Source organism: Lissotriton vulgaris, chromosome 4_1 (assembly GCF_964263255.1).
Source record: "Lissotriton vulgaris chromosome 4_1, aLisVul1.2, whole genome shotgun sequence".
Lineage (NCBI taxonomy): Eukaryota > Metazoa > Chordata > Amphibia > Caudata > Salamandridae > Lissotriton > Lissotriton vulgaris.
This window is the reverse complement of record NC_141691.1, coordinates 1,117,845,170-1,117,872,254: the sequence shown is the minus strand read 5'-3', so window position 1 is coordinate 1,117,872,254 and position 27,085 is coordinate 1,117,845,170. Positions and strand designations below refer to the sequence as shown.

Below are 27,085 nucleotides of genomic sequence, written 5' to 3'. Positions count from 1 at the left end.
CTAGCGCGACTTTTATTTCACAATACCCAATTAGGTCCGATAATACAAAAATTCTTAACCAATGGGTGCGCGGACTTTTCGCAAGACAGAGTCTCACGCTTCGGCACTCACCCCTCCTTCACAATTTCAGCTTCACTACATGCCCGCTGTATCGACCAATACCAGCGCGACACGGAGTGACGTCAGAGCAGCCTTCCGACTGACTCCCTCCTTCACAAGGTAACGGAAACTTTTAACTTTTCCTAAAGTGCAAATGTAAAATTTAGTTACAAACACACAACGTCTGCCACTATGTCTGAGTGTTCTAAAGAGAGAAAAGATTTTTCTTTCGCTACTAGTAAACCACTTCTGTCTACTTCTCATTCACTCTGGATAGACTTCTTTGCCTGTCCCTTCACACTAGTAACATAGAACCCGTTATTCTTCTGACTCATCCACCTTAATCGGGGATATGTACTGAGCCAGGATTTCACCAGCGAACTATTTTACTTACCAGACAAGCCTCGGAGACCCTACTACTCCTTCCGTATGCGACCCTTACTAGGTGATATCGCAATGAAAGTTTTATACCGGACTCGTAGCTATCATTTATTCAGATGTAACAAAAGGTCCTAATTAGTGCTTCCAGTTATTCTTTTAACCCTGCACTAATGATTCAAACCCTAGTGACTTCAACAGCTAACCGGATTCTACTCACCGTTAGCTAAAATACTTCCCCGGGGATTCGGACTACACTGAACACTTACAAACAATTCTGGGTTAATTCAACATGCAATATCTATAGCAGCAATGTAAAATCATGTACATTTATATAAATTTAAAACATTTCAAAACTTTGAAAAAAATACAGTAGAAAATCAGCAGCACGTTTTATATTCAAGGTTTGTTTATGACTATCCTGTCTACCTAATCTAACTAGTCCAAACCATCCTCTGGCTGCCAGAAAATTACTGATAGAGCGCGCAGTTACCCCGGGTCACCCGTGCTACCAATTCCTCACACGCACTGGGCCCTGGCGTGAAAATTTCATTAATAACTTGGGTGAACCAGGGGAGGACTCTTTGATTTCTCCTCCTGCACGCTGCTATGAGCAATTAAGGTTTGGCTTTTATCTCTGCTTACCATGTACCTGACTTACCACAGGCACAATTCTTACGACGGACCTAGAGCTATCAGGGAAAACAGTAGACAGGCCTAACATCAAATACTCTTTATAATCAGTAAAATACTTTCCACAATTCTGTAAAATGACCACAGACACCTGATGAAGTTTAAAACTTTATATAAGAATTCAAAGAGAAGATGCCAAGATAATAAGCGATATACAGAGTAATATATCAAACATTAAAATCAACACCAATAGGTAACTTTGCACAAAAAATATGACCATTAGGATATATGGGAAGACTAAAGGTAGGTTTTTTAGAACAGAACTAGTCACCGCAATTTTATACTAAGACCAGAATTATGGATGGACCTAAAACATGTACTTATCCTAAGTGGTTTAAAACTATTCTTGCTAAGTTCACTGCACTCCACTAAAGGAAAGGGAAAAACGGGAACATGCTATTACTTTTATAAAATCAATGAACTCCTAAAGGAGAGGGGGAGAGAAAGAACCAACTAAAATCAGACACATATATTTGATATTTCAACGGCAATAGAGCAATATCACAGGTAAGAATGCTTTAATAGATCAGACGAGGGAGAGGGAGAAAGAGAGAGAGATAGAGATACGCAAACCCACAATCAATAATTACCTAGTTCAGATTGAAGACCAACCCTGGCCACGGGTCAGTTGGGAAGACGGGGACAGGGACCCTCTGAAAAGGGAATGCCAGAATGCGAGCAGGTACAGCTCACGGACAGTAAGGACAGGATACCCCTCAGGTTCAGGTCAAAGGACTGGGCCTCCCAGGGTACCACCAACACCCACAGCTTCGGACAGCAACGCCTGCGTTACCCCCTCCTGCAAGCAATCCGCCAGAAACCCCGATTGGATTTTCGAATTCCCAGCAAAGTGCTTCGCCAGCACTTAGGATTTTCCACCCCTTAGGAGATTGTGGAAAGTATGGACAAAGTGCTCCGCAGCACTTTCAGAATGAGCACCTATTGAGATCGTAGGGTCAGTGACAGGTCTGCTACTCGGACAAGTCGGACAATTTTCCTAAGCTAAACTAGGGCAGTTATACTGTTTTGGGGTCCCTCAGACCACCCACTAATGTTGCAAGTGACAGTTTCCCACATTGTGATTGGTCAGGAGAGGTGGTGCGGTCATTACCACCTCCTAGAATTCAACTTTCCCATCATGAAATTTAAATTTTCTTGTCCGCCCCTCAGGTTCACGTTCCCATCCATAGAATACAATAGAAAATATGAGCGCACAAGACATTGCAACAAAGTCTGTTATTTTCAAGGTGAGTGTCCACATCTTGTGCTGGGTTCTCAGGCGCATTTGGCTTCAGGAGCCAGCTGGCTGGTTTCAGCTTCTGCGCAGTTAGGACTTTCCCTGGTCAGCTGACAGGGTTCAGAGGAGCCTCAGCATGGCGTCGCTCATGTATGCCCCAGCCCACAAAGACGCGGTACATGAAAAGTAAGCGAGAACAAATTAAAATCACACATAAAATGATCGCACTGTATACCATGATAAAATCTAACCAACCCTTACTTTATAATGACTATAGCATTATGGATTAGTGCGAAAAGACAGATAGGCTAAAGCAGCAGTAGCAAGCGGAGAGCGTGGTGAGAGACAAGCGGCCATGTTTGCATCAGTGCGCATGAGCACAGAATCCCTCCAGAATGCGAGTGCGTCACATCACATGGGTATGACCGACGCATGCGCAGACTGAATTTCGGCGAAGCAGCCATTTTTAGTGCAAGCTTCGTTTAGTACGAGAAAAGACAAACAAGCAAGCATCCTGGGGACACCCGCGTGTTGGGAAAACACTTTATAAATGACGAACAATGATGTTAATATTATTATGCAGTTTAGACAAGGGTTTTGCATACGAGCAAGGCGCTTTACGTGCGAATCCTTGCTCCATCAGATACATCAGGTGGCAAATACAAATTTGGTGATGAGATGCTTTATAAGTTGAGGAAGCGCATCTGAGCAGGAACAGATACATATATTGTCGTGTTTCATGTATTTTGAAATCAGTTTGGTTAAATTGTGCACATGCTCAGAAACATTTACACTACAGGCTAAAAATGGTATAGTCAAGTTGGGTAGCAATACCAATTATTTTAAGCCTAGAGGGAATTGACATAAAAGCACTAGTGCATTCAAAAGAATTATAGAGTTAGAAGAGAGACACCTCTCATCCCATGTCTTCCTAAAGCGCTGAGACGCCCATGGGCATTTGTTCGCGCTTAATAAATATCATAAATAAATAAATAAAGGAGATGACACAACCCTACACTTCTTTTTGGCGACCATAAATAGAATATTTTCAGGTTCCTTTTAGGGGAAAGATTTGAACACTTAGAATAGAGTTTTGAAACATTATGTAGACAGTTTGAAAGCTGAAAATGATCTCTGGTGGTACCCTCGCATCCTTGTCGAGTTCTTCTCGATAATGCAATAGCAATCTTTCCACACTTCCCAGAGTGAGGAGAACCCGCCAGGGTGTCGATCTTTCTCCTCTCTGGGCCATAAGAATTGGAACACTCTGCCTGTTGCTATGAGGTCCTGTCAATCCTTTCCGGTTTTGTAAAAGTTCCTAAAGACATCTCTCTTTTGAACCGTGTCTCAGTATGATAATGCTTCAACGGTATACCAAAAATGCTTAGCACTGGTAAACCCTGCTAGTGATACTATGCGTTTACAAAACCATATATATTAAAAATAATTTAATTGACTGTCACACAGAAGGACTTTGTGCATTGAGATTGGTTAATTAGCATAGTTTGCTTCAAAGACATGTGTCATTCTTGGGGTGAAAGTTGCTTGGGGGTTTTGGAAGATGTCAGCATAGCTCAACAAGCTGCCTACATAAACGTTAAGGCCCTAATTCACAAAGGTTTTTTTTTGCCATCCATGGTTACTAGGCTGTACAAAAAGTATGATCTCAAAACATAATTACAGATCACTATTCATAGAAACAAAATTTGCAGACATGTATGCTCAAATAAAACTTAATATTGCAGAAAATGTATCCGTATGGTGGATTTTCTGCAGTTATACATTTAGGCTTAGGAATTCGAATATGGGCGTTCCAATGAAGGAGCTGATGCAAGGCCAAATTAGAAAAGCAACCCATGGCAAAACAATCATACATTTGACATTATCCGCAAGTCAAGCATTGTCACTGGTTTTACATACCCCAGCTACTCGCTAAAATGCTAATAACGTTGATGTAATTGTGCACAAATGTGCAAAATTACATCAACGTTAAAAAGTTGCAAATAAGTCTTGGTTTCAGTGAATGTAGAGGAAGGAATATCTCAGTAGGGAGTACAAATGCACGTTTCCTTAACACTCCTGCAATTTATCCACATTGGGTGGAACCCACTAGAATCAACATTGGGGATTAGGAGTACACATGGAAATATATGACTATCATATATTTCTCAATGTAAGCCTAGAGTTTTTTGGGAATTTAAATGCCGAAATATTCACAAATGACCCATCCAGCAGTATGAACATGGACTTAATTCCCATAAGAGGCACATTAGGCTTCCCCTCTCCTCTCTCAGTGTTCTTACAAAATATTAAGGTACCTTTTTAGGTCTGGACTGAAGTAGTTGTCTTCAAGGTCAAGAACTGCATAGCATGGTTAAGTACACCGTACAGTGCTTGCAAACACTTATTTTATCCAAGTCACTTGCTGCTTCTCAATTTTTTCGATATGAGTCACATTTGTAATTTACGAAATGTGAATTTACACACCTGTAATGGCTGGATTTTCTGTTTAGATGGGATCAGCCCCCAGGGGCCCCTGTGACCCAGCCAAAACGTACTCACCTTCCGTCCTCAGGACTCCTCTATATCCAGGCACCTGGTACCTACCTGAGGATAGGGAACTCGCAATATACAGGCTCATATTATTAAGAACACCACTAAATCTATAGGGATACTAAGAATACTCACTGATTACTAGGGATATCCATACCCTACACCACACTTATTCACATCAGTTGGTCTCGCGGCCACCCTGACCCAGACCGTTCTACCCTAGGGCAGATCTGACACACAATCTGGCGTGTCTACACACGTGGGTCTGCAGCCCCAGTGCTCTCCTTTTCCAAAGCGTTCGCGATCCTGCGAAACCTACACACTGGTTCGACCCCCCAGTGCTCTCATTTAGTCTTATGCCACAATCCGGTGGCTTTAAACGATAGTATCCCTCCTATCGCTCTCATTAACGCCGCATATCAACGACGACCACATTCCTATGAACACCTATACATATATATATATATTGGGATATTATCTCAGCTGTCTACTCGGGATGAAACTACAATGATGACTTTGGATGTGGTTCCGGATTATATAATGTACTCTCTGCTCTTGGCATCAAAGGTTCACTCACTCCCTATTTATGTGATCACTACTCACCTGATTGGGATTACTCATCCATTCATGCAGCAACTACCTAGGAGCTATGTTTACCTTCAGTGAACAAGAATAGGGATTACACACCAGTTAGTTATAAACTGGGGGTTATTTATTACAGTAATATAAACATTTATGCAAATCTAACAAAGGCTATAGGTAGAACACACCGCTTGAAAGAGAAAAGATTACAATGTAACAGGAACACTCCGCTGAAAGGGAAAAGATTAAGTGTAGCTAATGTGATGAAAACAATATCACCTGATTAGTGTGAAGTCTTGTTCTAGCTGTCATCTGGGTTCCTCTCTCGTCTGTGCCTTGGCTCATCTCATGCTCTCTCTCCTCTCCTGCACTCTTGGGTACACCTCTGCGCTGATCGCTCTGTCTCTGGACTCCTCTTCCCCACACGAACTGTCTCTCCACTTTGCGTCTTCACTCTTTATAGTTCCTGCCGCTCTGATCACCGTTCATTCTGTCTCTCTTATTCGCTCTATCTCTGCGCCAATGTCCAATTCCATCTGCTCCCATAGGTTAATCCACGAGCTCTCCTCTATCTCTTCTAAAAGGCATTACTTCAGACTCCAGCTATTCACACTTCCTCCTGATAAACAACTGCTTCTGACTGCTTCCTTCAGTTCCAGCTCACTATTCAACTCAGCTCTTCTCCAGATTGAACCCTCTCTCTCTCTCTCTCTGCCAATTCCACTCCACTGCTCTCCTCTCTGCTGGACTCTCCTCTTCGACTCCTTCCTGCTTGACTCCCCTCTGCTTGACTGACTGACTCCGCCTCTGCACTTCACAAATATAGAATGCTGTTTCCTCATGGAAAGTTCCAGCCAGCTGCTTTTTCTGACCAATCCCATGCACCAGGCTCCTTGCGCTAGACGCTCCCACAGTGACCAGTCTGCTTGTTTCGTCTAGAGACTGAGCCCGGGAACAATTCCTGATTAGATTCAGCTCTGGCCGGTTCTCTCCGGTCCGCTTAGGGCGGACAACAGTTATAACTATAAACATTGCTTTTGCCCTAGAAAGTCTCTCTGCTTCCATCAAGATGGAGTCTCTCTAGCTTTAGGCCTGAAAGGGGTGAAATGCTCCTTAGCTCTGTCAGAATACCTACATGAACCATACCAATATGTCTAATATGTCAAAGCCAATAGGCAATAGACAGGTTAAAGTCAAGAATAAAGGCATATTAAGCAGCTATCCTCTTCTAGGTCTGGAAAAAGGGCTTAAAAGGGCCAACACAGGCTAAGAAGGCCTATACTAGATGCGAGCAAGAATAATGATCTATTATCACTGCTAAATAAAGCCAAAAACCCTGCCATAACAACACCCAATTTCATTTACTCCTATATAACACCGGTTTTGGATAAAATGTTTTGAATGTTAAAAGTGTACGGACAAGAAAGCAGATCAGCTTGTACGCCTCAAGAAATAATAAATGGAAAGCGGAACAGGTATGCAGCTGATGCTTTCTGCTACAGACGCGAGAGAGTTTGCTCCCTATGGCCCTTTTTCGAGTTGCCCAGAGTGGTATCCCAGCTGCAATGCTCCAGGTGGTCTGAAGTTCAACTGATCATATTCTGGGAGTTGGCCACCTGACTAGCAATGCCTATTCTGGTGGTATCTTGGTGGAAATGACATTTGCTTCTAAAAAAGAAGTTACTAATGGACGGATGTGTCCTTTCTCGTTTCTCAAGGTCTTGCTAAGTTAATGGAAGCAGAGGTTTCTGTGAACCAGTTGTCCAAAGAATTGGTGGTTAAGGAGAAGGACTTGGCTGTTGCATCCAAAAAGGCTGATGGAGTTTTGCAGGAAGTTACTATGAAAGCACAAGCTGCCGAGAAGGTGAAAACGCAGGTGCAGAAGGTGAAGGATAAAGCCCAGGCCATTGTGGATGAAATTGCAGTCGACAAAGCAGCAGCAGAGGAAAAACTGGAAGCCGCCAAACCTGCGCTGGAAGCAGCAGAAGCTGCACTGCAGGTAAGTAGTGTGTTAACAACTGATACACAGGCATGAGAGCATGAAGACATTGTATCTTCCAAATGTGGACAAGTCTAATAATTACTTATGCTTCACTAAGGACTTTACTAAGGTAGGATGTACGCTCTTCATTTACCTCTCTCTAGTATCAGAATGCTTAATTGGCAACAATTTAGAATATCATTACATACATTTTTTATTACAGTATGTAAGTTGATTAATATCTATTCTAGACCTACTCACCAGGTCAAATTTACTTTAGCTCCTTCTGATGGCAGAACAGTTGAAAATCACACGAATAACCCAGAACTAGGCCTAAGATCAGACAAATTCCTAATATTCTCTATTAATACAGTGGCTCATATTGGAGGTTAGCCTGTTTCTAAGCACTCCCCCTTTTGACAGGTGAGGGAGCTGAGGGGATGGAGTTACCTCTATTTATCCATGATGAAATCATAATTTGGGAGTGGGCCTTTAAGTATAAACACTAAATATTGTTGGTCAGTGGTGTAGCTAGACCTTTTGCCTCCTGTGGCAGTCGGGGCGATTGCTGCCCCGCGACTGCGACCGGTAAAAGCGGGGGGGGGGGGGACGACGGTCCCTGTTTTTGCCAGCCTGCCACGGCTGCAGGTAAGAGAGCAGTGAGGGGGCCTCTGCCCCGAAAACACGTGCGGCCCGGACGCGGACCGACTGTGAGAAGTTGGCCTGGTATATGATGCTCACTAGTTCTAGTGATCACCTTGTACCATGCCAAGCAACCCTTATGATGATTGGTTGTAAGTCAACCTTATAGACCAGCTATCCTAGTAGCGTGGACAAAGCAGTCTTAGGCTAAACTCTGTAAAGGCATGTGAAGCAAGCTGTTTTACCATACACAATCCCCTTGAATACCAAATGAAAGGACACCACACAGATATATATTGAAAATATATATATATTTATTTACTACAAATCCCCTATACTCTTTATGAGCACAGAAGCAAATGCGTTAAAACAAAACACAGTTTAAATACACAAAAGTTGCACAATATGGATGAGCCCTAGGGGCCACCTAAACATATACTAAAATAGTGGTATAAGAACCACCTAGCTGAAAGGAAGTAGGCCTAGGGCCTTGTGAATCGCTGGAGCTGTTCGGGACTAACAGTGAAGAAGTGGGGAAAGGCCCGCGGGACTCGGGTGCAGCGCTTAAAGTGCACGCATACACCAATGCAATGTCAATGGTGCGTAAAAGTTATAACGTTAGTGTTTAAGGAACCTTCCGCTTAACCTAGCAAGATGAAACTTTAGACACATACACTAGAGGTGTGTACCAGTGTAGGAACACCGGCGTTGCTGAGTTACCTCACCCACAGGAAGCGGGTGCACAGGTGCGAAGTAGTGTCGGGTTTCGTCACGCTGGTTGATGGTGCTTGGAGCTGAAGATGCTGCAGGCGTCGAGACGAGAAGAGTTCCGGTAGATCCAAGGGTGGATCTGAAGTGGTGAAGACCTGAAAGCAGAGGGGGCAATGTTCAAAGTCACTAGCCAGTGACTACCGTGGAACCAGGATGGAACCAGGTGATGTTGGGTGCAAACAGGCGATGAGGTGCAGCTTGTCTCCTCAGCCACATGGACACGAAGAGGTTGAGGACGTCCAGGAGCCGATCACGAGCTGCCCCACAAAGGCTCTAGCTGATGGTGGTGTCGGAAACTTGATTGGAGCAAACAGGCCTTGGCTAATGCAAGCCACACAGGAAGTGAAGTAAGCTTTTCACTCGGACCAGCAAGGTCAGAGCGGGTGCTCCTTTTTACAGGAGCGAGGGCAAGTCTGGAGCAACCAGACCCGCAGTGTAAATTGTAGGTTTCGTCACCAAGATGGCCGCTAGCCACGTGGCAAATGGCCAGGATGGCGCGTCAAGTGGCACAATGCAAAAGGGCCCCACGCAGATCGTGGGGATGCTGGGGGGGATAATCTTCAGTGCAAATGCTGTGCGGTTGTGGGGCTTCTCAATCCCCAAAGCACAGCATCGAGGGTGCCTCGGGTGCTGCGCAGTCAGCTTCTCGGGGGTCTTTCAAGATGTCCGGTCCCACGTCTCTTGGTGCCTCCACGGGTCCCTTCTTTGCAGGGACTGTGGATCGGGCTCTGAGATGTCTGGGAGTCTGGGTCTCGTTGGGCTCTGGGCTCGGGCTCCAGCAGGAAGCGGCAGCAAAGCAGACGTAGAGTTGCTGGATGGTGCCTGTGTTCACAGGGTGGCCACTCATAGGCCACAAGGGAGATGCTCTTCAGTCTTCTGTGCAGCAGAATGTCGAAATTAAGTCGTCTTCTTAGTTTCATGTTGATTTCAGGATGATCTGAGGTGCTATGGCACTGCTCCCACTCTTAATCCCAATCTGAGGGGTGGATCACCTGCTAGGTCCCTCCTCTGGGTGGGATCAGGAAGGGGGGCGGTTACACCCCCTTTCCTTTGTCCAGCTCTGCGCCAGGTCTGGGGCTGGAAAGCCCCAGCACCGGTTTGGACTGGCTTATGCACGAGGACACCTTGTGTGCCCCGGGCATGTCTGATTCTATTCAGCCCTGTCCTACCCAATACACAAAATCCTGTCTGGGGTGGTGCTCGCACCTCCCAAGGCAGGAAACCCTTTGTCCAAGCCTCCCTCGCTGGAAGGACTCCCAGCAGCAGGAGGTCAGACTTGTGTCTGTGGTGGCAGCATCCATTTTGTGATGCTGAGGCTCTTGTTAACTTTAACCGGGGTTCAGGTTATGTACATGTCGTGTCCCTCTAGAAGGGTGGAATGCTATCCCCGTCAACAGGACTGTCGAGGGGATAGTATTCCAAATCGTATGACACCTTACTCGACATGTTTTGATAGATCAGCGGGTGATGCACACTGCATTGGGCTCCTGAGATATAGCTTGGGCTCTGGTACTCATTTTTGTACAAATTAAGACCTGGTACACTCTATTTTAGGTCTGCCAGCAGGACACAGTATTCTATTCTACTTTACAGCTGCTATAATATTCATAAAGACAACCATCACTTCTCATAAACCATCTCCTGTGCTTGGCATGGTGGACTTGAGTGAGAACCTGGGGCCAGATGTATGAAAGACTTTGTAAGGAGTGGTTGCTAATTGCACACCAACTTTTGTGAATGGGCTTTAAGTTTGGAACGTGACCTTTCCATTCATAAGTAATTCCACAAAATGCTCAGTGGCACAGGTTGCAGGACAACCTACCTAATTAATCTAATTAGTCACTCCTGTGATTAGTTACAAACATAGTTTTGGTAGCCTGACAGGAACAACAGATCACCATCCCTGTGTTTGCATTCCTAAATGTGAAGTTTATTGGGGTTTTTAAGCAGCCTGCATTCCATATGTATCGGGGATGCTTTAAAAACACACCGTAGGAAGATGGCAGAGGGGCCTTGGACCACTGCCTGCCCCATGAGATCACCAATGGTATTCCTAAAGTGGAATCTATTCAATGGGGACAGCTTCCCCTTTGTCAATCTGTTACCATCGCAATTGGGGAATCAGTAACTTTTCAGTGGTTTGCGTACAAATCATTGATACATACCATTGTGAACTGCAATTAGTAGAGGACCCTCAGTCACGCACCATTTTAATTGCGATTTGGAATGGATAAGTGAAATTGATAATGGTTTTACAACTCACAAAATTGATTTTATACATAGAAAAATGCCATTTTGTGGTCGCAAATCCTGTGATTTTGTGAATTGCAGGCCCCATGACCTCAGAATAGCTCTGGAATAGGGTGATTAGCTCACTCCATGTCATTAAAGATGCTGTTTTCGATCTGAGACTTTACAACTGCAAATAACTGTAATAAGGTGTGTTAGTCTAATTAGGTCAGTGGATATGAAACACGCCTACAATACCTAGACTGCTTTAGGTGGTGAAATAAATGTTCCAGACTTGAAATAGTGTTGTTGTTGACACAGAGTGAGGTGGTCATCCTACTTTGCACTTAAACCAGGGAGTCCGTTTTCTGTGATCATGGCACATGACCAGAGGTTTGTTTTAAAGGTTGTCTACATGTTATGCCTTTCTGCAGCACACTAAAGTGAGACTCTGATGTACCAGGGCAGAAGAGGACAAATAAGATGGAAGCACTGGCAGTTTAGGCAATCCACCTCACTACTGACCGTAAAGCAACAGAATGTCTGTGCATTTATTTTAGAGAGGTGGCCTGCTTACCAGATAACGCCATGAAGGAGAGACTGGGGGCCCGTGAAGGAGATGTATCAACTACTCCAGCACTACAAGGCTGATGTGACAAAGAGATGTTTTCACAGAAGGCAGTGTCCATTGGCCTTCGATAATGCTAAAGCGATGTGTTTGCTCAGGCAGCTCTACTGGTCAACAATGATCTCTTGAAACAAGAACTTGAAATTTTGAATCTCTATATTAACTCAATTGATGAATCCAGCATTCAGTCAAACATTTAAGTTCCTAAAGGCCTAAGAGACTTCAGATTTGGTGACAGCTATACCTTACTAAGAACTGGCCAGTCCTGCTTTAAATATCTGATTCTCCTAGTTATCCATTCCTTTCTTGTCTAGTTTTAGTTAATAACAATATATTTTCACTAGCTTCTGGGAAACTTTAAATACATCCTGACTATTGGGACCAGTGATCCTTAGTGCTTTGTCCAGAAGTTTACGAAGCTTGGGAACCAGTACAAGGGATATAGGTTACAGGTAGATGTTTTCTTGAATGCCATTTGTGACTCAGTATAATAGGGTAAGTTCCTCTGAGCTTAATACAAGACTTGAAAAGAAGTTATGTGATGACTCACGACAATGAAGGTCCACCGCTGAGTTGTCTGATGTTGGCCCATGTGTGTCAGATTTTCAGCATAACCATTGACTATGTAAATTATTGCCTTCAGTTTAATTTTGAATAGGTTTAATTTACATGGATTTTCTGGAAATGTTACATGGCCCCAGACCTCATGGACGAGCATAGGACATCCTTGGTCTACCATTTTAAGTATAGCAAGTGAGACAAGGTTTATCATCACAGTCCTTAAGACAGAGAATTGCCTTGATTCCTGTAATATCGTCTTAAGAATGTAATATGAAGGTAAGTAGCACACTACACACAACTTTGCACCCTGCCAGGTGGGCTTTCGTCCCAGCCACTCTACTAAGAAGGTGGTCATTTCGGTCATGGACCAACTCAGGGAGGGGCTCGATACCAACACCCCTCAGGCCCCGGTCCTCCTGGATTTGTTCGCCGCTTTTGACACAGTGGACCACTCCATCCTCTCATCCCGTGTCAAGGCGGCGGGCATAGGGGGACAAGTATTGGCCTGGATTGGCTCCTTCCTGGCTGACCGCACTCAGGCTGTCCACCTGGCCGAATTCTCGGCCCCGCCTCGCAGTGTGCAATGCGGCGTCCCTCAGGGCTCTTCTCTTTCTCCCCTTTTATTTAACCTTTATATTTTCCCTCTTATTTTTGCATTGCAACAAATGGAGGTCACAGTTTACAACTATGCTGATGACCTCCAACTTATTTTTAATTTCTCCTCCCCCTCATTAGGTGTCACTGCCTTCCAGTCTGTCATGCTGTTTATCCAGGATTGGAAAGAATGCGAACCACCTTAAACTCAACCCGGATAAAACAGAGCTGATTCTGACTGGTGTCAGTGGAAACCCTTGGTCTCCCTCATTTTGGCCCCCCTCTCTTGGTCCACCTCCCACTCATTCTCATTCAGTTAAGACCCTCGGTATCACACTCAATCATCATTTGACACTTCACTCCCACATTAGTTCTGTTGTTTCTTCCTGTTTCTTTACCCTGCGTATTATTAGGAAAGTATCCCGGTTTTTCTCTCCCTCTGCACTCAAACTGATTGTAATGGCCATGGTCTTATCTAAGATCGACTATGGGAACATTATTTATAATGGCGCTCACGCCTATGCACTTCAACGCCTTCAGCTGGTGCAGAACCAGGAGCCCGCCTGGTACATGGCCTATGTAAATTTCACCACTCCTCACCCCTCCTCATTGCTCTTCATTGGCTTCCCATCAAACAACGGGCCCTTTTCAAACTTGATTGCCTTACGTTTCAAGCTTGGGCGGGCACGGCTCCCGCTTTTATCAACTCTGCCATTACCAACTACTGCCCTTCTAGAGATCTACGCTCATCCACTAAATCCCTATTAGTCATTCCCCGCTTCAAGAAACAAAGATCGGGAGGCCAGAAATTCTCGGTCCTTGCGCCCACCTTCTGGAACACTCTCCCGTCCCCTATCAGACTCTCCCCCTCCTATATGGAGTTCCATAGGGCCCTTAAGACTTTTTTGTTCCAGCAGGCTTTTAGTCTATAGTCCTCTGTATTCTCCCTTGTCCAGGAATCCCTCTAGCACCAAGAAACTGCATAGTGAACGTGCGCTCTATAAATTTTTAAAAATTCAAATTCAAACTACATCACATCATAGCTGTCAAAAATAATTTCCAGCATTTGCTACTTAGCATTATGAACAGTTGCGACCGGTGCAAGTAAGAATGGTGTGGTGGGGCGGGGGCAGGGAATAGGGGGTAAAGTCAACAGAGGGAAAATAACATTTTAAAAAAGAAACCCACTTACAGTGCGTTTAACACATCCCTGACTCTGCAATGTAGCGGGTACAAGAAAAGTGTATTTCTTTATTTTTTATTGTATTTTCTCTTGTCGTTGTCTGTCGATTTCACCCCTTATCCCCGCCCCGCTCCCACACCGCCTTACCACTCTTATCTGCACCGGCTGCAACTGATTATGAGTACAGTTAATCAGCTCCTTTTTAGAATCACATTGTAGGTAAAACCTCCATCAACAGTAAGATGCAGGCACTGAACAAAGAAGAGGGTCTCGCCAAGAATGATCGTCCCTATATTAAATGCCAAGTGTTTGCATATAAAATGAATATGTGGCAGGGAATTCAGTGTTGCTATGATTCGAGCAGTTTGCTTTAAATTTAAATAGATTTTTTGATTTTTGTTTTCAGACTATTAAACCAGCAGATATTGCAACTGTGCGCAAACTAGGCAAGCCTCCCCATTTGATCATGAGAATCATGGACTGTGTGCTGATTCTGTTCCAAAGAAAGACAGACCCAGTGACTCTCGACCCCGAGCGGCCATGCGTGAAGCCATCATGGGGCGAAGCCCAGAAACTGATGAACAACTCCGGATTCCTCAATATGTTGCTTACTTTTCAAAAGGTAAGCATCTCTTCCTATTGATGTCTCTCAAACCTAGTCCAGGAAAATGAAACACTTTTTCCCTTAATGGTCTTTTTGATAAAGAGAGGTATCAGGTTTTGACCACATTTTCAGAGTTGTATGTAGTTGTCTTCTTTTTTGGTTTGAGTGGGGCAATTTTAAGGCGTCTTTTAAAAATTAAAACAAAAACTGCAACCTTTCCTGATCGACCTGTTACCGCCTTGACAAGAAAAAATATAGAAGCAAGTTTTATGCCTTGGCAGTTGAAACTATTGGTCTTTTTTATTTTGGAAGCAAATAGCAAAATCAGAACACCCATTGTTTTAAGAATGCTCTGTACAGAATACTGGGTATGGTCATGCACTGTAGTGCCAGTTCTGATATTCTAAACACTGTCGGACAATGCATCCGTGTATTTTTTTAGTACAATGGAGCTATTTACTATCCCTTCTAGAAAAAGGCTTAAGCTTTTGATCATGGCATTCTCTTCTTTATCGTTGAATAAATGATGACAATTCCTGACAGGTTGCAAAAGGTATCGAATTAATTATTACATTTTATTTATGTGTGATTACTAAAAATCATTACAAGCAAAAAGCATAAGAGACAGAAGAACAGTCCAATTTAAAATCAAATTTAAATACACAAATGCTCTGTAAAATTATATCAACAATTTGATGTGTAATGAATTAGTTCTCGTCCCAGTGCTTTGTAGCTGAATACATTTTCTTTGTGGCAAATTTGAAGCAGAGCTACTGTAAGAGTTTGGCTGTATTCTGGTGGGGGTATTTAATAAAGTGCCAGTGCTTTTTAGCCCAACATGCGAGATTGGAGAGAACTGTATTTTACTGCAACGTATCTAAGCAGCTGTGCATGTGTGGTGTGTCCATGAAGACGTTGGCGCTGCAAGCAATAAAAGATCCTGTAGAAGCAAGGGCCCTAGTGGCGTAGGATTCATCTGGCCGTTGTTATTTCCCTACTGTGGCCATTTTATCTTTCAGAAGGGTACCAACGTGCAGTAAAAAATTTGTCAAAGTTGGCCATGTCTTTCACAGTGTCCAGGGTATAAAGCTAGCAAATGGATTAATTTGCTGTGCTGGTGCCTTGGTGGAGAAAGATAGACCTAAGATGGATTTGTCTGGCCTATCGCAATGCAGGGCAGCATAAAAGTATATGAACCAATGATTCCCTTTTATATTTACACAGCCTGCACTGTATGATACGTACAAGCGATTTCTTGGTTGGGTACAATTCTCATAGGAAAGCCTTGTTACTAAGATTTGATTTAAGGCCTGTTTCCCCATGGCCTGATTGAGGTGGGGCTTTGTTGTAGGGAATGGTTACAGCAGTTTCATGGCTTCATGGAGATCCATTGCCTGGAGAGTGTCCCAATATAGGGTACAGAACAGAAGACTCAGTTGCTTATTTATTGTTGTTTTACTGGTTGTAAAATCAATAATATTTGCATCCCAGTTCTCCGAAGCCAGTTGCAAGGATTCCTTTGCTGCCCCAGTTTTAAGGACCAGGGGTTGTTTGGTCTAGTGAAAATGATAGTGCCTTCTTAGACAGGGGCGTAACACAGGCCCCCGAGCTGCATGCGGGCCCCCGAGCTGCACGCGGGCCCCTGAGCTGCATGGGGCCCCCGAGCTGAGGGGACCCCTCAGCACGAATATATGATTTTACCACGATTACAAGTTCCACGCATGGCATTACCACGCAAATTTTAGTTCGCAAGTGGCTTTACCACGCTGGAATTTGCAACGAAGGATTATACCACGCATTTTAACGTCCTTTAAGCACAAATGATAAAGATTATTTTCTTACCTGACACCTTCCTGTCTTTCACCAGCAGCCCGTACTTCCATCCACCATCGAAACAAGCATCAAAACACGTCTTCCAAAACTAAAAAAGGACTGCTATTTTGACGTACACGGCACGTCTTTGGGGGAGGCACTTTCCTTTAATTTCGGTGGTACTGAAGTGCGTTTTTTTTAATTTGAGTAATCCGCTCCTTTGCTTGTTCGTTTTTTGGGGGGGAGACCCCCCCAGCGGGCCCCCCTGAGCCCCCCCCCCCCAGTCCCCCCAAGCCCACGCAGAACGACTTGAAGGAATACCACGTCTCCCCCCCCCAGCCCGTGGTAAAGACGGTCGTGGAAGGCACCCTCGTTGTAAAGACGTTTGCGTGGTAAGTGTCACGTGGTAAACGTCATTAGTGGTAATGCCTTCGTGGTAAATGATGTTTCCCCTCAGCACAATACTCCTGCCCTAGACCTCCAGATTAAATTCGGCATGCGGGCCCCTTCCTGTACTTGGCAGGGGGGCCCCCTCAACTTTCGTTACGCCACTGTTCATAGAGTTGTCTGGGGCAGCAGTTGCCAGGAAAAAAATACTTTGCAAAGCCGGCCAGCTCTTTTAGTTTTTGTTGAGTAAGATCGAATTCTAGGTGAATCAAGGTGTTTCTTGTGGAGGGAGGAAGATGGAATAACTTATTGTGAGCTGAGCATTCTATTTTTTTCAAATCCTCAGCTAGCATACCGGGGAATGCCTGCTGCGCATAGTTGACAGACAGAAGCCGTGGGGAGGGTGAAATATAATTTGTACCGTGGCAAAATAAAAAATGTGTGCTCCCTGTGTGGGTGACAAGACGGTTTGTTTCATCAGCGAACCACTTTTCCAGCTCAAGTCTTATTTTTACTGATTAGTGCATTCGTAGAGATTCAGGTCCCTATTTAGTTTCATGAAAATGGAAAATCCTTTAAATACTGAAGGAAACCCTGATTGCAGTGTACAACGGGCCAGCTGAATTTCATTTCCCAGATTAGAAGCAAGTGCCTTACTTTTCTCTCCATTATCATCGGTATTTTTCTATTATGAAGGATGTTAAGCTGGTAACCTCTTTTCCATAATAACAGTTTCTTCCAGTAATTAGAGGATTTTCAGTTCTCCTCAGTCTCTAAATGAGACTCTTTGCATTGATTTGCTTCAACTGAACCACTTGTGAGAACACATCTGAGAATAAAGATTTGGAAAACTAAAGTCTAGGACTGGCATGCAGATGTTCTGCCATATTGGAGACATGTGGGCAGTATTATCTTGTAAAATGTTCTGAGATGCTCCTGAAATTCCTGCCATCCGCAAGTGTACCTGCACAACTGCCAAACTGCGTACAGTTAAACCACTTTACTGATCCATAAAGCACTTTATATAATCGAAAGGGCCTTATTAATGTGGAGGAACAAAGCATAGACTGCAAGATCTTGCGGTCAGACCCTGAAAGTGGAATATTTATTTTCTTCTGCACAAAACAGTGGATGCTTTTGGTAACACTATTTTTATCAATATGAGCAAATTGCAAGACCTGATTTGCAGAATCAGAATTGGTCGAATTGTACAAAGGTAATGTGCATTTACAAATACATGATGTAATTTTGTGTTAGCAATGAGATTGTGGGTGTTTCTGGGTAAGCCTACCTGCAAATGGAGAGGGCCACCCAGAAACCTGTAATTTTTAAGGTGTTCACCTACCACTTGTAGGTAGTTAACTAAGTTAAAAGGGGGTTTCAGGAAAGAGCCACTTGGTCAGGGTGACCAGGCGTCCCGGATTTGTCAGGATAGTCCCTATTTTCACCAGTTGTCTGGGCAGATTTCGAGAAATGTAGCTCATGTCCCAGTTTTTGGAGAGGGTCGACTAAAAACGGGGCAGGTGTTTTTTTATGTTTTACGAAGCGGGGATAGTAGCAGTTGTTCCAAGAAAGCAATTTAATTCACAGGCAAGCTACTGGGTTTAAAAATAGCATCTTATGTATGTTCTTACTGTCTGTTTTGTAATTCTCTCTTGAGTAGTGCTGTCGTTCTGTGCGCTCGCTTGACTCAATATTATAGTCCTTCTTCTATTTTTATGAAATGGCCCGTTTTATTTGCTTTAAAATTCTGGTCACCATACACTTGGTGCATATGTTCGGTATGTATCCTAGATGCTGAGCCCAGGTAGGAACTCAAAGGCCACTTTCTTAGGCCTCTCAGGAAAATATCACAGCCAGTACATGCACTTTATACACCGTGAGTGTAGGTGAGTGCAAGGTGCAAAATTGTCCATGAAGTCCAGAGGAGTGTTTAGTACTGAGGTTCACTTTTTACAATACACAAGACGATGCTCACAACCAGGAGTAACATGCTAAATAGTTGCAAAGATGCAAAGTAGAGTTATACATGTATTTTAGAGTTTTTTGCGGAGTGCAAAATGTCTACCTCTGTACAAAATGCCTACCTCTAGGCATTGTATGGACGCAGCCATCATGGAATGGGACTGCTCCTCTTGAAATGCATGGGAAGATCTTTTTTATTTTGGTACAGCTTAGTATGGCTCCACGGGCTATTTTGTGCACTGGTTGCTCCTGGAATTGAGATCTTGGGTTAGACCCACAAAAATATAATGTGCCACATTGGTCCTTAGTTTCTCATAGTATGTCGGAGGGCATATGTTGCAGATTAGTGGGTTCTACTGTCTGTTTGTAGTGACACTGTAAGGCCGCTACGTACAATAGCCATAATTTAGCACCAGTCATTAGGTACCATTTGGACATCTCTACAGCAGGGTGTTCTGACTCATGTAGAGGAGTCTGTGCAATGCCGCCATCTTACAAAGTGGTACTCAGCCCAGTAGTGAAAGGGTTGTTTTGCATCTTTCTAAAACTGTACCAGTAACTTGTCAAAACTGCACTAGCATGGGACCTAGCAACTACCACCCCAAGATACTTGAATGCTCTCTCTGCAGTTTTGGAAAGTGGAGATTGCTGTTTAGCAAACTTCAAGCTCCGCCGCACCACAGTGTTTCTTAGTCTTCTACTGACTCCATCTGCCTGCTTTCTATCGCTTGTCTTCTCAGGCATGCTATCACCTTAAGTGCTTTATTGCCACACTCATAAACCCCTATGTGTACCAAAATAATGCATCTTGGTCCATTGGCATAACACAAAATTAAAGGGGTGGACAGGCCATGAGACTCACATATTTCACAGAAATTGATAGGCCTTAGGTTGAATGAAGCCCCTCTGAAGAGTGGGGCCCCCCGGACCTGCTGGGGCTGCATGTACCTGCATTACTCCTCTGTCTTGGTCTCTTCCTTTACAAACACCTAGTGGGCACCCTTTTCTTTCATGGAAGCTTCTTTACGATTGCGTCAAACCACCTATGAAAGCGACCATTATTAGCCACTAAACCTTCCTCTATTGCATTTTAGTTTGTCTAGTGGTTATCACTCTAGGAACAGCATGACCCCTAAGGACAGACTTGCAAATTTCCCACAGGAACCCTCTGTTTCTAAAGTGCCTAGGCTCTCCCCAGAGCTATGGATCTGAGCATGTTGCAGCTCTGCCTCATTAACTCTCCATTCCCAGACATCCATTCCTAGGCCTAGGTCCTTTGAATACCTTAAGGCTTACTTACCATTTCGTTTTTGTCAAAGTCAAGAATTGCCTTGTCCAAGTATTTTGAACTATGAAACCTAGCAAGAGCCGCCCAGAACAGACAGTAATCTAACTGGGAAAACGATCCCTGAGCCCTTGAATAAATCAGAAACTGTCCTCTCCATTAACCCTGGGTGGTAAACACCGCTCCACTCGCGGACTTTGTGGAGTTTCTCGCACTCCGCGGAGCTCGAGGAGGTCCAAAAAACTCCGGTTCCCACACCGGAGCGGAGTTTTTTACCTCGCTCGCGTTCACCCACGTCAAGTTGGCGGGCACGAGCGAGGAAAATACACCTCCCAGCGAGATTTTTCCTCTTTCGCGATCGGTAACATCAAGTTGGCGAGCGCGAGCATGGACAATAAACCTCCAGGCGAGATTTCTCAACGCAGGGGGTCAGGTTTCTCATTGCTAGTGGTCGTGTATGCTTGCGACCGCTCGCGTTTGAAAACTGCCCTTTCGCGTTGAAAAAGCTGCGGCTCAAGTAAAAATCTACTCGAGCGGCAGAAAAGGTAAGCTTGCGCTGTGCATGGTGATGTTAGCAAATATTGCACAGTGTGGACAAGCATCTGGCACTGAGCAATCACTGCGAACAGCATTTTTCTACTGTACTCTGCCGCTCGCGTAGCTTCGCATAGTGCAATTCTGCGAACCCCGCCCAGGGTTACACTCCATGCATCCCCCTCCTTAGTTCCCTCAGAACAGAGCAGCAGAGAAGCATTGCAAACAGATTTTTAAAGCTACCTGCCCTTAAATCTGTCTGTCAATCACTGCTCTGTCCATCACATTGTTGAAGTCTTGCATCAGTGTAAGTGTTGAGCAGGGCCCCCCACCTCCCAATCCCCACTCTCCTTTTCCCTCCTTCGGAAACTCAGAAGTGCGTTAGGGAACACGACTCCTACACTGAGCATAATACAGTGTGGGCGGTCTACCACGTTGCAGGCCATGCACCCTGTTCTAAAGCAGACAACAGATTAGCATCATCAAAGGGCTCCAGGCCCCAACCCTCTGGCCCTTCCATGTAGCCCACGAGAAAGAGAGAGAGAGAGATGGAGAGAGACAGGGAGGTCATGTGTTTGTGTGAATGGAGGTGTAAAGGTATAATTAAACTAATAACGCCATTTTAAATAACACACAAATGGATTTTACAGAGCATTGTTACCCAAGACGATGCCTTTCATTTTATCCCTTAGTCCAGCTGTTTTTCAGTGCCATGAATGTTTTACGTTTGTGAAAGTCCTTTGCTGTTTTCCCACTTTTAACCCCTTGGGCGCGGTCGCGATTCTGCGGCTGTGCGGCAGAATCGCGAGTGGGCTGGTTCACGACGGCCCCCAGCTATCATCAGCACACGCCCACCGTAGTGCATGACGGCTGGGGGCCGTCATCAGCATCGAAGGGGGTAAAGGCATTTAAAGGTATTACAGATATTGTGCTTATGTACATCTTGTGTTTATCTGATTGTACTAGACACAGGGGTGTAACTGCCAGTAGCGCAGCACGTGCAGCAGCACTGTGGCCCTTGAATGTGATGGGGGCTCCAAGAACCCGAATTACAGATGTATTACTTGGAAACAGCAATCAGGCTATTTTCATTGCTTGAATTTGGGCCCCTGGCACCCTTACTACGCCACTGACCTTGTGTTGTCTACATTATGACTTCCACATTATCATCCATCTTTAGCAGAGCCAATTGATGATTCTTTTGGGCATCAGAGGCAGATACCTTTTGTCTACTTGTTTCTCAAGTTTTGCACGGTCTCTGTCCGTTAGTGTGGTACATTTATTCATTGCAAGCTGACGATGCAGTTCGTAGGCTTGGCTTATGAAAGGCTAACGTTGAGAAACTCCCACAGCTTGATCAAACATCCACCCGATGTGTATACACGACACAAGGAGCAGCACACTAAGAAATGTCAATGTTAAATGAAAGAAAATTTAGATTTGGTGTTTTGGTAAATTAATTTTCCTTCTTGTAACAGTATTTTCATCAGTATTTCCCGCAGGTCTTCTTTTTTGCAATATCAAACTTTATTTATATGTTCCCTGTCCTTATCACAGGCATTTTGATGAAGCTACCTTGGTGAGTGCTTGCAATATTCAACATCCGTCCATCATCCCCTTCGGTTTTTCTTTTTTGCCCTAAGTTGGCATGGTGTATCCAGACGTGGGTTCGTTGCTCACTTTGCCACTGGATTCAAGCTAGCCTGGCTGATGACGGCTGATAAGCCAGAAACCGGTCCAAGGATGCTTGTTTCCAGTCCAGGAAAGACATGGTTTGGCAGTTCAGGCTGGACTGTTCCCATGAGGCACAGGGTCATGCTGATTTGCATATGGCCATGTCTGAAATTGGGTGGCAGAGTGAGCTAAAGAATGATGATGGATTGAGCCCAGATCAGTTGACTGGGGGTGAGTGCTTGCAAGGTTCAACACTCCATCCATCATCCCCTTTGGTTTTGCATTTTGATGAAGCTTACACAGACTCTTTTTTTGTGTTTTTTGAAATGTTACGACAAAATTAAACAACCTCCCCCAACATTAAACTTAGACCAGGTCAGTAGTGTTTTAGCAGACATGTTTTGGAGCGCATTGGTCAGTGACCTAACAGACCACTCAAAAACGTTAAGGCCTAAGTTAGAGAGGAACAATAATGCCACAGTCGATATATAAGATGGGCTCTGCACCCAATCCACACCCCGCGCTCCGCATTTTATATTGAGGACAGGAAAGGCATTAAGCCTAGTAGAAAAACCACTGCTGACTCCATCGAAAACACCTGTTTGTTGGGCAGAACGGCAATTTAAATGAGTAGTCTTCTTAATGGAGAAGCACGCACAGTTTTCCCCCTGAAAGCAGTTCCATCGTCCTTTGGGAGGGAAATAGCTGACGATCCTGTGACCAACTGAATATTTGGTGGTCTGTCCATAACTGGTGTGACGATGGTGGTGTCGCCACCACACAAGTGGTTCGACAGACAGACTCGCTAACTGAAAATGAGGCCCTTGGTCATCTCAGTTAATTGTTGATTTTGGTCACAAGTTGCATGGACATTCCAACGATAGAAATAAAAGATGAACCGTTTTTTAATAGGTGTCATTTTTCTGGAGGTTTAGTGTACAAAGATTGTGTGCTTTGTTCTATGACAAATACTGTGTGCCTTGTTGTGTGACAAAATATACAAATGAGTAATTTGTGAGTACTTGACTGCACATTACTGCGTTCAGTCATACTTCCAGATTCTGCCTTCGTTCGCAGGGAAATGCCTCAGGATTTCTTTTCAATAGTTGCCTCTTCTATCCTTCCACCGGTCATTGGTTCTATTCGTGTACATGTGTGATGGTGAGACCGTCCAGACACACAAGATACTGTCCCTGACATATTGCTCATTGGTACGTCAGTGGTTAGACTTTTTCTTGCTGATGGTGAATCAATTAGGGATAGAAAAGATTTGCTGTTCTGTGCACTCGGTACTCTGGAAGGAACAACAAATAAGCATGGCTTTTGTTTTAGTCTTGCTTTCAAACTTTTACAGTGGTTTTCAACTTCCTATAGTCTTTCAGCAGCAATACGAACAATGTTGGGGGCTAAAGATGCCCCTCTAAAAAAGGTGTACTCTTTGATGCTATGGGGAGGGTATAAAGAGTGTGTGATGACACTTCCAACATGCCAGGAATTTTATTGATTCGATGTCTATGTTTATATGTCCTAAAAGGGTACATTTTCTTAGTAATTGTGTCCAAATTACAAGTCTGAAACGTTTCAGGTGAAGGCTACTATCCACGTCTAATTTCCTTCCTCCCCGTGGCTGTATTCCACGCCGCTTCATAAAAGGAGCTAATGATCTGTCGAGCACAAGGTACGCTTTTCTGTTAAGCATCTTTATAATGAGCAGCCCATCACTTTGATGCTAGTGATGGGAGAGTGACACTCGGCCTCATTAAAAGAGATGCTCCGGTAAATTGTTAAAAGGCGGCAGCTTCTTTGTTAAGAGCCTTATTACTATGCAAGAAATGGAGAAAGGCACGCGCCGTAGTGACCGGTTCGGATAACCTGCTGAGCTGTTTTATCTCTGCAGCGCCTCCCTCATACATCTGTGGCAGAAAAGATAAAATGTTCATGAAAATCACCATCCCACGCAGGCACCTAAAGGCATCTGTTAATGGGTTGAAGCCTAGAATCAAGGCACATGGTTTGCAAATTATCAGCGTTCAAGCCACGTTTTTGTATTTTCAGATCTTCCACAAACAATCTCACAAATAATGCTGTAATATCTAGGCATTGTAGGTTAAAAAAAAGTAGTCAAAGAAAACAGTTGCGACCAGTATGACCCGTGCACGGGGAAGCAAGGGCTCTTGCGGGTGTGTGGTCAGGGGTTGGCCGGGAGTCGCGTGGGGGGAGAGTTTAATTTAAAAATGAAAAATAAAAGTTAACTTATCTTTGCTGGCCCGGCTCCGTCCCGCGCCGTCTCTGCTCCTCACAGGAAGCAAGCAGCCTCCCACCCCTCCCCTAAACCAATCACAACGCTGCAGCGTTGTGATTGGTCGGGACGCCAACCACAGAGGCGTCTGTGGGGAGTCCATTTTATCCATGTTACACCGAGAAAAGGGAGAATGTGTATGACTGTTTTGACCCGCACTGGGGTCGATTAACCCCTTCGCTGCGGCGGCAATTCCGCCGCAGCGCTAGGGGGGGGGCCGAGCAGCGGCCGCATGCTTGTGACGGAGCCGCTCCGTCACGAGCCGCGGTTGAGCTGTGCTCGTGACGGAGTGGTTCCGTCATGGCCCCACCCGCTCAATAGAACGCGCCGCGCAGGCGCGAAATCAGCGCCGTGCAGGCGCGGCGGCAGGGCCATGACGGAACCGCTCCGTCATGAGCACAGCTCAGCCGATGCTCATGACGGAGCGGCTCCGTCATGCACCCTCAGAGTGGACTTGCCACTTCTCCCCTGCACTAGAACAGGACCGGACCAACCAAACCCTTCTGCATTCTTGCAGTGCATGAAGCAGAAAAATAAAATGGTATTAGTACCATTTTATGTTTCTGCTTCTCGCACTGCGAGAAGGCAGTGGGGCGACGCTCCTCCAGTCCTCCCACATGAAGGAGCCGCCCTTGTAAGAAAACACGTTTCTCAGCGATGCCAAGCAGTCCTTGTTACAGGCTGTAAGAGCCAGTTACCAATCAATTAGGTAGAGGTGCTAATATCATATTCCACAACAAAAATGCGAGTGAAAATGCCAAAACCCACTACCCGCAACTTGTATAATCAGAGCTCCTTCCTATAACCAGAGTTCCTGCCTAGGCCTTACTTCTACGTCTGTAACCACTGTCAGAAGGTGGGTTGACGTGAAGATTTTCAATGGGAGTGCATATTTTCTTCTGCCTGAGTGCATTATTTAATCTTTCAAAATTAATATTTCATTATTATCCAGCGTACACGTTCAATAATATTTGAAGGTGAAATGATGTTTTAATGTTCTTATACCTGCCCATTTCCACCAGTCAACACAGATTAATAATATGGCAGCGCACATTCCCTGGCAAAATCCAGATTTAACATAATGTTAGTTGTGTTTCATAAATGCCTTTTTCTCATTTTAATCAAAAATTACTTGATGTAGCGTTTCCATAAATTATATTTCGTCTTTGCAAAGGTAAAACGGCCTTCTACATTGTTTTCCCTGCTACATCAAGATATCAAAGTCAAAATATCAACAATAAAAAATATTCACTTTACATACATATAGTGTAAAATACAAAAATATCAACTACCAAATATTTTTGTCCAAAATATTGACATTCTTTTGGTAAGCTTATTTAGTTAATTGTAATTACCGTTATTGTTACATATTTAAATATGCATACCGTAAAAAGTGTGCACAACTATGTATTTATTAACTTAAAAATTACCAATAAAATTCATATTACTTTTTATTTATATCCAATAATACATTCTAAATAACAATCCATTTATTGTACAAATTTAAAATTATGGAATAAAAATAATATATTAAATAAAATACTAATATATACATACAAAGAATTATTAATTTAAAAAATAAATAATATTTTACAATTATTAAACCCCTATATATTTTGTTAAAATATGAAACACAATTAATATTTAAAAAAAACTAAAAAGGAACAAAAACCAGAAAATAATAAAAAAACAATTGAAAAATAATTGAAGGAAATATTATAATAACAAATATAGGCTCTTAAATTATTCTCAAGTCAAGTCAATAATTCTATATTTTGGTCTAATTTACATCATAAAAAGAAAAAAAAATCATGTCATGCATTTTAAAACATTAAACAAACTTCAAAAATTAAAATTTAAAAACCTTACATTCTCACCATGAAACAATGCATCAGAATAAAATAAGAACCTAAAAAGTCTTGAAGAAAAACAAGGCAGATCATACATGCAGGTCAATTCACAATTTTGCGCCTAATAATCAGAGCGCGTCTGATACAGTTCAGAACAGCAAAACATATTTCTGCAGTGCCAAGTTGTAAAAATATTATGGCCAATGAATATTGCCTAATGTTTACATACTTTAAAACAGTGAGTAGTAATCTTTTTCAAGCATTTTCATACTGTTAAAACAATGAAATAAAGGCCAACGTGCTTTTTGATGTAAAGTTGACAGGGGCATTTGGGAAGAGATTTAAACCAAGGCCACTGGACATGAAAAGTGAAAAGTGCTACGTTTGAACCTTGTTACATAAAACCTGTATTGAGGGCTATGAAATAAAACAATATAAGGCTCTAGACCAATGGGTAATCAGGTGTGTGTGCTCTACCACTGTTTGCATCTTTAAGACTTTCACTGCCCGGTTTTTAGATTGGTAGTCAACAAAAATGTTTTTT

At 43.7% G+C, this 27,085-nt stretch overlaps 1 protein-coding gene across 1 annotated transcript in view; it reads left to right on the top strand.

Annotated features, from left to right (window-relative positions):
* LOC147722959 (dynein axonemal heavy chain 5-like) overlaps nucleotides 1-27,085 on the top strand; it is a 1,378,573-nt gene that overhangs the window by 781,141 nt on the left and 570,347 nt on the right. Inside the window, exons 58-59 of the mRNA XM_086965349.1 lie at nucleotides 7,261-7,541; nucleotides 14,538-14,753. Coding sequence (XP_086821475.1) covers nucleotides 7,261-7,541; nucleotides 14,538-14,753 — 497 coding nt within the window. The remainder of the gene's footprint in view (nucleotides 1-7,260; nucleotides 7,542-14,537; nucleotides 14,754-27,085) is intronic.